The sequence below is a fragment of the Phlebotomus papatasi genome, chromosome 2 (assembly GCF_024763615.1).
Source record: "Phlebotomus papatasi isolate M1 chromosome 2, Ppap_2.1, whole genome shotgun sequence".
Classification (NCBI taxonomy): domain Eukaryota; kingdom Metazoa; phylum Arthropoda; class Insecta; order Diptera; family Psychodidae; genus Phlebotomus; species Phlebotomus papatasi.
The window spans coordinates 90,466,606-90,479,401 of NC_077223.1; the positions used below are offsets into that span (position 1 = coordinate 90,466,606).

General features: G+C 33.5%; 1 protein-coding gene across 1 annotated transcript; it reads right to left on the bottom strand.

The window, feature by feature from the left end:
- Window positions 1-2,660: 2,660 nt before the first annotated feature.
- On the bottom strand, window positions 2,661-10,676 carry LOC129802365 (uncharacterized). Its single transcript, XM_055848115.1, has 3 exons — window positions 10,639-10,676; window positions 4,354-4,664; window positions 2,661-3,154 (listed from the first exon to the last, which is right to left on the bottom strand). The coding sequence occupies exons 1-3, from the start codon at window positions 10,651-10,653 to the stop codon at window positions 3,013-3,015; spliced, it is 468 nt and encodes a 155-aa protein (XP_055704090.1). The 5' UTR covers window positions 10,654-10,676; the 3' UTR covers window positions 2,661-3,012.
- Window positions 10,677-12,796: the final 2,120 nt, after the last annotated feature.

Consider the following 12,796-nt stretch of genomic DNA (forward strand, 5'->3'; position numbering starts at 1 on the left):
TTTCATTTAGTTGCACAGTGTTTTCGTTTGAACCTCAACAGAGATTGTTAAGGACAGTTTTAGTTTTTGAGATAATTAGTACTGTATTTATCATGAAAAGAATGACGTTTCCATTTGGAGTAGCGAAAAATTTCCATTTGGAGCAGGTTTTAAATTAGCTTAATTTACCCTATCGTACATTACAGCCAATTGATCACTGGATTAATTTAAACGGCTGTTACTATCGAAATTCAGGATATTCATAAATTATAATCTTAATCTACGATTAATTGTAATCAGTAAAAATAGATTAAACCGCAGCATCTCAATAGCTGTGATTATAGAAAAAAATCACAGAAGAAGTTTATCCAATTGAGTGAATTTAGTATATAGAGGAGTTGATATAATGGTGCTGATATGAAAAATAATCGCTGCCTTTGCGCCCTTTGAAACGCACCCGAAAAAAAAAACAAGAAAAAATCTGCAAAGAAATCAATCGGCATTTGATTTCACAAATCAATGAATTTCCTCCATTTCCTTGCGAAATTTGTTTGGGTCAGAAAACTGTGAAAGAAAAAAAGGAATCCTCAAAGCTCTCCACTTGAATCCATATCAAACGATACAATAACCGTCTCTCTTTGGTAATACATATTCACTCTGGTATCGTTCTACCCTGTATTATATACATTTTCCTTTTTTTTTTTGTCTTATTTATAGAGCTTCTATTCTTGGCAGCTCAACAAGAACCAAAAGAAATGGAAATGTATCGGAAAAATCCGAGTTGTAAGACATGGTGAATTTATTTAAATGTCTAGCAAGAGCTAATTTGAAAGGCTGATTTTGAAATTGGCTGATTGGAAAAAACGAGAAGAGATAATACTGTCAATTTATTTAGAGTGTGTATACTTCATTGACTTACATGCTGACAGTATCACTCCCATTCTTCAGGCATTCCTGGTACCATGTTTAGGATGAAACCATTTATCTTTATGGATTATTTCACGTCGCGGATTTTGTGTCTTTCGAAGCTGGAGCTTTGCGAATTCAACGTATTTAGCGTATTTGGTAAGGTTGTTGAACCATTTGTTCGAGGGTACTAGAGGGAAGAAGAATTTAAACTGCTCTTCAAATCTTCAAAAAATGGGTCAGTAACAACCCTGCTTTCCTATGTAAGTTAAATTAATTATGTTTCAACTTTAAATGTAGGTCAATATTTATATTTCTCTTTTCTATTTAAATCTCTTTTATTCCACATAACTTTGCAATAAGGTTGTTGATTTTGTTTGTAGCTTCCATTCAGATGAGGGTACAACTCGCTTGGTATATTTTTAATTTTTTTCACAAGCTGGGCAATTCTTAAGCAAAATTTACGACACTTTAACGATGTTTGTTGCGCGTTTCCTGCAGAATTCCTGTGAAATCTCTACTGTCACCCTCTAGCTAGAGGCTCATGCATAAAGTGGGTCAATAAGGGTCGGGATTGTACAGTTCTCGAGGACACACTTGGCCCAAAATAATGAAATTGACATGCTATTTCCACTCTGAGAATTGTAGCTTCTGGGGCTCAAAGGTTTTACGCTCGTACGTGTTCACAGTGGAGGCCGCAGGTCTTAAAATGGAACTGCTCTACCATCCCCTAAAATTCCATCCCGGAGGCCTCTCCTTCATGCCCAATTTCACGAAGAAGAGAGACTATGTGGTGTCAGCATCTAATTGGCACCCATGTTAATGCTCTGTGACTATTAAACAAGAAATTCCTATTCCCCTTGGAATTGTACATTAAATATGACACAGTGTTGGAGAATTTCAATTTTGACAGTGCACAGTGGGGCCGCTCCATACAAAAAGTGGCCAAAACCCCAGCTCTGTGGTGAAAAGGTCATATATAGCTAATTTGGGGTCCCTGATTCCAATTCTGATACCAAAAATTGAAAAATCTTAGGGGAAAGGCGGGTAAACTTACATAGAACCAGTAAACACCAACAAAATATATTTTGTAAGGCATACGGTTAGAGATAGAGATTTGGGACCTTCCGGGCACCCCCCCATAAGTCTACTCTGGGATTATTAATATGCTCCTCATTTAACCCCCACCCCTCCCCCACCCACCAAAATTATGTTTTTTATGATATCTCGAAAACGTGCAGTGCGATTGTCTTCATTTTTGGATATGTTTTAGAGATTAAACAGGCGGACATCTTCTCCATATACGAACATCCCGTTGAATCATTCCTGATAACGGATTTTCAAGGTCAAAAGTTATAAAGGATCTAGAAAGCGCATTTATCAAGCGAATGGAGTCATGTTTGGGGTCGTTGGAAAGGTCTCGAAATTTCCGACAAAACTGAACCGGTTCCAATCGGTTTTAAACCGGTAATGAACCGGTTCATAACCGATAACTAATTTTTATACGAAATTCAATTACATTACTCCAAAAACTATTTTGTGGGATCTTTTGAGTGATTTATGAACCAGTTCAAATCGATTGTAATCCAGTAAAAATTGAAAACACTTTGAAGATATAAATAAAAACTCTAAGAAATACATATTTTATTTTATATGCTCGAATACTATAGTACGATGATTTTAGCCATAAGTTGAAGTCTTATGGCGTCTACACACTAGAAGCAATTTTCGTCAAAAAGTGCATTTTTAATTTTGACGTTAAAAAGGTGTTTATAAACAATTTATGTGTGAATAAGGAATCCGGAGTAAAATATGTAAAATATGTGTGAAAGTCCCACGTTATAAGGTTTTATGTCATGGGGTTTGAAAATTACGCTATGTAAGTTCTTTGTATTTTTTGGGCATAAATAACTTCAAATTCAAATTCAAATTCAAAGCTGTAACGTATTGCCACCTCTTTTGTTCTGTTTCTTCTCCTCAAGAGTCTGCTTTTAGAATATCCATAGTACAATTAAACCATTTATCCATGTGTGGTAGTTTTCTACGTCACATGTGTGTGAAAGAGTGAATAAATACTAAAAACAAAGAAATTAATTTTTGATTTTCCTTTTCAATATATTTTTTGATTTAGGTTCTTATTAAATCTTGCACGTCTTCTGGGAGTACATTTTCTGTCTTTTTCTTCTCCATTTGGTGATAGCGATAGTGGGAGATTACAGGATCTGACCCAACAATTAAACCATTAATCAGATCCTGGTTTGCGGCCGTCCTACAATATAAAATGGTATTTTATTATGCAATAAATATAATTTTAAAAAGATGAGAATCACAGAAACATAAAAATTTTTAAAGTTAGTACTGCTTGACACAACTTTTCGATTTTTTGGAACTTAATCAATAAAAAGAAACTTGAATTTGATTTATTTATGATAAAACATTTTCAATGATACAAAAAATGGGTGTCAGGTAGTGATAAAAGCAAGTTTAAATTTTGTCGATCCGTGAAAATTTAAATGGCTCATGCTTCATTTTCTTTGTGAACGAATAATTTTTTTTCTGCGGCCTTCATTCTTCTATTTTTTTTCTAAGTTCATTTTTTCGTTTTAAAACTTTAATAAAATATTCAGAAATTTCTAAAATTCACATTTTAATTTTTTTCAATTTCCTAAATTATAATTTACAAAGTAGAATGACATATCTTTCAGTAAAAAATTAACTTATTTTAGTCAGATTACTTTAAATCTTTATTTTTTTGAATTTAGAAATGAGATTTTCTGCACAAAAAAATTTTCCCTCTTTTTCTCTGACTTGTCACACAAAACTGGGAATAGCAACAAAACGAAGAGTCAAAATGAGTTCAAACCTTCAGAAGATGTTAGGAAGACTATTACCGAGAATATTATTGCACTTTTAAATAAATAAAAACTTTATTGTCGTTGTAAATGTAATTTTTGTGATGCTACCCTGCAGTGACTCTTAATCATTAGAGGGTTAAATATACTATTAATTGTTTAATTATTGGCGAAACGTTCTAAGATTGAAGGCTCTATGTATGCTTCATAATTTTTCGGCTACATAATGATCCTTCCTATTAATTTATCTTTTATAGTTGGATGCTAGTCTCTAAAAAATGTCTTTTTCTCACTACTATCAAAAGTAAATCGTAAAAAGTGAAAAGTGTGAGATTTGACTTTATAAATGAATCAGGATCGAAAATGAAATCATTGAGGATAACTACAACTGGAGAATACTACGTTGAATCTTAAATAGTATAAACTAAGGATCTCTTTGTTTAATGGAATATTACAAAAAAAATCAATTTTGAGTAACCATGTGCTTTTTATAGACCATGCGTTTTTCTTAACTATATTTTTTTATAACTTTACAACTACATTAATATTATAAAAATAAACTAACAAATATAAACATATTTTTTACTATTGGATTAAAATGATTTTATTCATATACCTCGAATATTTGCGAGTATTATTTCTTCTAATCCGGTACACTTCTTTGTTGAGAGCTTCCTGCGGTTCTTCAGACAAATGCCCGATAGGAAATTGGCTCTTCGCAATGACCTGGTGTCCATGAAACAGGACTTTGTGAAGAGTAGGAGGCATTTTATACCATCCATACTCTTTCACATATATTTCTGCGGTTTTCATGGCATATCTTTCGAATTTTCCTGGGTCCAGAAGTTTCCCACTGGATATTGCCAAGAGCAAATTCCGCAATCGTGTAATGAGCTCTTCTTTGATGCCAGTGATCTCAGAAGAAACCTGAGGATTGGTGTTTTAAACATGAATGTGAAAAATACTTCTACAGATGATTTATTTATTTAAAAAATATATTTTTTATATTATTCTCCAACAATCTACGAGATTGTCGATTTAAGATATAAGATTAATACAAGAGTTTTGAAACTACAACAGGTCTTCAATGTCAATAATTCACTTGTTTAAAAAACAGTAGACTCCCTCAAATTCTAGTATTTGGGACTGAACTGTCACCCGAATTAAAGAGAAATTTGGGCGTCAAATTGTATGAAATGCAACGTTTTTTTGTTCTTCTGCAAACTCATATTATGTTTCCGTACTCATATTCATAGTAAATTTCATGAAAACCACTTAATAATGCAAAATCACATCATAACTGAGACAAAACATGGCAAATTTAAGTGAATTTGCTTCATTCGAAAACTTGATAAATGTCGATAAGCATTTTTTAAATTTTAACTACTGCCCGAATTAAAAAGTATTCTGATTTTACAAGAGCCGAATCGGCGAGAGTTTACTGTAATGAAACAAGAAAATAGAAAGCGAGTGATAATCCTAACCGGCTTATGTGGTGAGATTCTTAACGTGAGCTAACTCGGAATGCTTACAAATTCGATTTAGAGCTGAAGATAGGGGACGCCATTCAGTGATCTTGAATCAAGTTTTCGTAAAATTTTAGAAATTTCGTATTTAAACCGAAATATCAAGGATTTGGATTGAAAAAATCATTGTTTTTACACTAAAACGACAAAATTGATTTGAGTCAGTATCACAGAAATAGAAAAGCCCTGAAGCATAGAGGAAGTGTGGCACAAGAAGGGAGCGGACCAAGAGCAAGCGAATATCTGAATAGCGGATAGTGGACCAAGAGAAAAGCGACTCTACGAAGGGTGTAAGGAGCGAAATTAAACTTGCGGCAAATTTCTGAGACATGATCATGCCAAGTAACAGTAGTGTCCTTAAAAATGACATCAAGATTACGAGTATGATTTAATACAGGAATAGGCTCGTCGGAGAGTAAAACAGGGCTGGGGGAGGGCTTAGTTTGTCTGTTTCCAATTAACAGGAAGAGGAACTTTTTGGGATTAAGAACCAATCAATTAGCAACAGCCTAGTTATTTACCAAGGACAAACTGTTATTAATAGCAGCAAAAGCTGAAGCAGGAGCTTGAGGATCACCAGAATAATAAATCTGAAGATCATCAGCATAAAGGTGATGCTGTACATGCGGTATTTGAAACGGAAGATCATTAATGAAATCTCACAAGTATTATGCTTTCTTTTTACCTGTGGATTAGCAAAGAACCGCCTAGCGGTATTTCCATTATTAGAATTGGCCGATCCTGGTCTTGGCTTATCCACATGCAGCCCCAACTGTTCAAAAAATTCCTGCTGGATGCGAAGTTTTGTTGCTTTAAACTCATCCTCATGATGTCTTTTGAAGTATTTTTTAAAGGAGAGCCTGTAGGCGACATGTAAAATGGCTTCGAATGTTCGTATCCAGCAGTGAAGTGGACTAAGGCCAAAGTTCAAATGTGAATCAATCGGGGTGAGGTTTTGGATGTCCCTGAACTTGTGGAATTGAGCCGTACTGGCCCCACACACATAGCAGTGTTTATTGGACGGAGTAGATGTTATTATGTTCAAAACTTTCACATCAGCCATTGTAAACATCATCCGATGCTTAATAGTGATGTGAAAATTTTGAGCATCAAGTGAAGTTGGCTGTAAGTTTTCTATTGCCACCATCATTCGCTCATACTCTTGTTGGACCACCGTTGAATTTTCTTTGACATACTGGATGCGTATAGGTCGACACCACTTTGGGGACGCAGGCAGGGGGTTCTGCCAGATCTCTGGGCCATCACTGCACGCTGACATCTTTAACGGTACAGCAGAGGTCATGAATATTGCGGAGTCGCTTGAAGTTGGATCTAAAAACTTCTGCTTGTATTCACTCATTCCTGTTGCTCCATCGCATCCCCACTTCCAAAATAATTGGAGGTCGTGTTGGCCTAGTCCACTTATATCACTAACTTCCACAATTCTTCTGGCAGTGTGATCCAATAGCATTTGTAAGTCCAAGAGACACTCGGTCTCCGAAACACTACTGCTGCTTTGTGGAAGATAGCACAGCTTTTTAGCTTCTTGAATTTTTTTGTATGGTGGATAGATCGACTTGGCAGGTTCGTAAAAGATGTTGTAAGAGTGCCTCGTCATCTTCGCTTCTACATATCTGGCCAAGGCCTCACTTTTAGAGAGTGGCCTGGCCTCAAACCCCGACTGTTTTGTCAATTTCCCCTCTACTCGTGCACGCATATTTGCTGAGAACTGCAATTCTTCTGAACTGTAGTTTATTCTCAACTCTTGTGTTTTCCTCCTTTTGCTTCGGAGGGAGGATTCTTCAAATGGCACTGATGGCCGGCCTCCTGCAGAATTATAAATATTTATACATTTTTATTAAGTAAAGATGTTCCCTGCATTGTAGGGTTAAATTTGGGGGAGAGGGAGCGCATGAAACGGGAGAGGGTAAAAACAAAAAAAAATACTTTTGAGATAATGTCATTTGAGGTGGAGTCACCGAAGACCGGAAGTTGATATCTCTTACCGTTTGAATTTTATATGGGTCAAAAGACTGAAAAAATCGGTTTGCTTAAATTGATAGATAAACTAATCTGTAAGAATATACGAAGAAGAATTTTAAAACCCAATTCGAAGTACTTTCTAAGATACAGAGATGGAAGCAAAGTAGTGCCGAGTAGGTTTACAAACCCTTGATCGAACATCGAAGACTTTAACCCTTCAAGGACGAGACACTTTTTACGGACCTAAAATCAACAATAAAAATGAAACTGGTGTACATAATCAATGATAAGTCTTACATCTAACCTAGGAATGTCCAATAGAGTCTGAATCGGTGTATTTTTTGCACCTACGAGCGATAAGCACAAAAATAGCCCAAAAATTTAAATCATTTATATAACAATACTAATCAATAATAATTTTCACTTTAATGAAAAATATTACGTGTGAGGCTTGTAGTTTCTTTTTCCGAAACGGTTTTGCTTAAAAAAAATTAGAAGTATAAAAAATAAATAAAATCAATTATGAATTTGAGAATTTTAAAAAAATCGTCATTTTTGAGCTTAAATATTAGGTGAGATTCTTAACAATCTCACCTACTATAATCCTAACAAAATTTCATGTCGTCCGATCGACCTCAAACTTGGCCAAAATGTGTTTCAGCACTTCCTGATCACGAATATATATGTGGCTAATTTACGTTCCCGGCCGGCCGGCCGCTCTTTGGAGCTTAATAGCTCCTAAACTAAAAGAGATATCGACTTGCGGTTTTCGGCAAAGGTTATATATCGGGTGAAAATTGCAACTTGGTGCATTGACCCCCCACCCCCCACCCCTCCCTCCGCCATTTTGAAGACCACCCTTTTTTTGTTTTCTCAATAGCTCCGCCCCTATGGCATCGAGCGGGCTCAAATTTTAGTATGTTATAGCTGGGCCTTAGTGCTTTCCATCAATACCAAACTTAAGGTCCCCCGACCCCTCTGACCCAAGCTATAAGGGTCCAAAAAAAATTTATTGAAATGGCCATAACTCCGGTTCTAATTGTCAGAATTTAAAAAGTGAGGGCTTTTTGGAAAGCTCTCGTGAAATGCCACTTCCCTTTCTAACATTGCAAGTTCATAAAACCACCGCTAGGGGCGCTATTATTAAAAAGAAAATTTTTAAATCTTATAAGTTGAATAACTTAAAAATTCCATTGTGCATCGGGCTGAAATTTTAGTATGTTGTAGCCGTTGATTATACCTATCAAACAAAAAAAACCTTAAGTCGATCTAAAGCCCCTGACCCGAGCTATAAGGGGTCAAAGTTCGAACATTGACCGGCCTCTATCTACGGTTCTAACTAACATAGCGACCTAAATTTTACCTTTTTGGTTTCGTCTCGATGAGCACTTTCAGATGGAAGTTCAAAAGGTCACCACAGGTGGCGCTGTGATAGCGTCAAAATTCATCGAAATTCAAAGTCACTTTTCTCAAAAACGGCATTGTGCAAGTTAATGAAATTTTAGTATGTTGTAGTCCAGTCTAGGACGTTTCCAAAATGGTGCGTAAGTGCGCTGTGGTTTCAATAGAACCGGAGATATGAGGGGTCAAAGTTCACGAAATTCAAAAAATCATATCTCCGGTTCTATTTGACCGATTTTGATGAATGAGGGCTTAAACGAAAGATCTCACCAAATGCTACAACTTTCTAGAATATTTGAACTTCGTGGGACCAACACCAGGGGCGCCACAGTCGAAAAACCAATTTCAATATCACATAACCTCAATTATCTCGACTGTCGCTGAACCGATTTTGATTATTACTTCGACATAATTGTAGAGCACATTTGTCTCTACATTTCATCCATACATCATTTTCCACTCAGACTACGCTATCACTCCGATTTTGCCGTTTAAGTGTGAAAAAATTGATTTTTCCCATAATAACGCTTTGAAATTGAAATCACTCAGATGCCAATTTGACTGCCTCTACTCCACCAAGACACTTAAAATAGGGGTTTAAATGGAAAGTCCCACAAAATACAACAATTCTTTGATATAGTTGAAGTTCAACAAATGACTACTTGGGGCACTCTGGATGAAAAAACGAGTTAAGAAACAAAAAATCTCGCTTATCTTGGCTTCTGAGTAATCGATGAGTTCAAGTTCTACGGCAAAATTATAGAGAACATTCTGGTCTACATTTCACCCATATAACACTTTTCTGTCAGTTCATCCAAATCCTTGATATTTTGGTTTAAATACAAAATTTGTATAATTTCACGAATTTGATTCAAGATAACTGAATGGCGTCTCCCTACTTCAGCATCAAATCGAATTTGCATGCACTCCGAGTTAGCTCACGTTAAGAATCTCACCTACATAAGCCGGTTAGGATTATCTGTCCCTTTTCTTTTAGATAGGGTCATTAAAGACCTGAAATCGATTTCCCTTTAGGTTTAGGCTTCAAAATGGTGACAAGTTGAAATATAGGAGAGATAGTGACAAAATTTATCAAATTTAAAATTAAAAAACAACTCGATACTTTCCAAAATAGGAGAGACGCAGGCTTTAAATTTTTACCAATAACCTTCTTAATCTTACGATTTATAAGTAATTCAAGTAAGGAATATAGGAAAAAATTGAAATCTTCAGTCTTATTATTGGAATGTATTCCATATAGAAAAACTCAATATTGATATACTTAACTAAAGCCTATTTCTTGTTGGAAAAAATGTCCTTCGACAAAGTTTTAGAGGAGTAAATGTCCTATTAGAATATGTCAGTTTGGTTTTTTTCATTTGTGAGAGCAGTATATTACAAATTATCCAATATCTGACAAAATTTTTTCAAGAAGTTTTGAAAAATTTCTACAAAATTTACTTTTTAGAAAATGGCTTAAAAACCATATTTTTTCAAAATATAGAAAAATAGTTTTCAGAAAAATATTCAGAAATATTTGGAATAATCTTATAAGAATATTCTTATTATAAATCGAATAAGTTTTCTGTGTGCTCAAGCATTTTGACAAATTTTACCTTAGACTCCCCTAAACTGCTCTGTCTTTAAATTTAGGCAATACAATTTCAAGACGATTGGACACTTCTTTTCTCTGTCTAATATTCTTTTTAGAAAATTTATTTGGTGCATATCAGTTTAATATCGATTTAAATTTGTCTATATATTATTATAACAACAGCCTAAAATTGAAAATCTATCAATTAGAAAGTATTTTTTAAGAAATATTAGCCTTAAATATAAATGAAGCCAGAATAGTTAAGGGTTGAAAAAAATCGGATAACAAAAACTGCTTTCTCGTCGAGTTCGAGCAATTAAAATTGTAGCATTTTGAGTCAGGTCAGGAAACTACAAAATAATTTTATAAAGTACTATATGCAATAATTTTTTTTTACCTTTGTCAACGACATTACTGTCAATCTCCTCTGAAGAACAGAACTTTATAGTTGATTGCAACCAAACGGCGTTGTCCCTCTTAAAAATTTCCGGGTGCCTGTGAGCGGCAGCCCACCTCCTCTCAAATTGCTTCCACAAACGTCCCACTAGCTTCTTATTATCATCCTTTAATTCTCCATTTAACATGGTGCTCACAAATTTTTCAATTTCATACTTCTTGTTCTTGAATGGGATGCTCGCGACAGCCTCAAAAATATCCTCAATCTTCAATTCAAAGTCTATTTTTTCACAGTGAAAGGAAATTTGTTAAGAGAAGGCTATAAAAGGATAAACATTACCTTTACCTTTTGTCTCCATATTCATTGAAAACACTTCAAAGAATCACATAAAACAAACCACTTTATCAACTGTTGAAGAATACACCTCAAGAAACAAAAAAATGACTTAAGAGCATTAAATAATTTTCTAAACCTATTGCGATTTAGTAGCAATTTTTAGATTATTAGTTGAAAATTTGAAATAGATAGTAAATAGTGAGAATTTATTACGAGAGTCGTCAATCAGAGCAAATGACACTCAAATCATCCAATTTCTTCTCAGGAAAAAATTCCTGTTCTACCCAGAATCGAACTGGAGATCTCTCGTTAACTGCAGGAATTTTTTCTAGTCTCTCCTGAGAAGAAATTGGATGATTTGAGTGTCATTTGCTCTGATTGACGACTCTCTCTAGATAGTAGATAGGTCATTTTTGCCATATGCACTGAAGAAAATAGCGAAGAAAAACTCGCGAGGTATATTAATATACCTATAATATTAGGTTAATTAATATATAATTATAAAGTAGTGTTAATCTCCAATAGTATCAATAGTAATTTTATTTACACTATAAACTTCTGTGATGTCTCCAATAACTCCAATAATGTAATCATTTCTTTATTGTTGAACTAACATTGTATGGTTTTACAGTATTTTCGAAGATAAATGGTCTTTTTTATACCAATAACCAACGTTATATTTTTAACATAAAAAATTGTGTATGTAAAGATATAGCAATATTATGATAAAATTCGGATATTAACAATTTAATTGTTTTAGTAAAAAATAATTTTATTTCTTCAATCAATTAGAATTCTTTTTTCTATTCTTATACCATTAATAAATTAATAAATTCAATTGAAATACTAAAAATGTCTCGAAACAACTCGAAAAAGGTTATTACGGAAAAAAGTAGAGAAATAAAGAGTATCTCTTAAATTTAGCTTCCAATAAAATTTAGTTTCTTGAAGTTTCTTTCATTTTTTAAAGTGTTAATTGAGGCATTTTTATATTATTTTTTCTCATATTTTTCTGTGAAGAATTCTATAAATTTGTAAAATCATTTTATGTTGTGAACAGGAAAAAAAATTTCATTTTGAGATTTATAGTTCCACAAATATCTTTTCCTTATAAAAAAAGTTCAGCTAGAATTGTAGTCTATTAAGTGTTTTGAGATATATTAATAAGTTTTTAGTGATTTTTCGGAGGTTAAGGGATTTTTCCTAAGTTTTTCTAATTCGAAAGTGAATCGTATTATGACATACCTACACGAAAAAAAGGAAAAATTGTAACAGAAGAAGAATACCAACGCATAGGCTCATAGATTTCTTGAAAAAACAAAGAAACTTTAGCTATCTTACTTGGAAATTCATAAAGAACTCTTTAGTAATAATTAAATTAAATTAAATTGAGTAATAATTAAATATGATATTCTGCTCATCAGATTTAATTTTATATTTCTTATTTGTAGAACTCCATAAAATTTTGAACTAAAATAAAATGAAAATTCAAATAAAATAAATATAAAAAATGTTCGATTTTCATTAATCCTTAATAGTATTTACATTTACAGGTTAATTAAATGAATTATTCTAGTAGTGTAGCTTTATTACAAACATCAAATAATATATTAATTCTCTCGTGAATTTCCCATTTTAATAGATTTTTTTGGACTCAAATAGTTTCAACGAATTCATTCGTGTCCATAGCTATATCCATATATATATGTATATATGTATATATGTATATATATATATATATGTATATATATATATGTATGTATATATAAATTAGATGTGTTTTTACAAAAGAAGGCAAATCTGTGAAATGCATAATAAAATA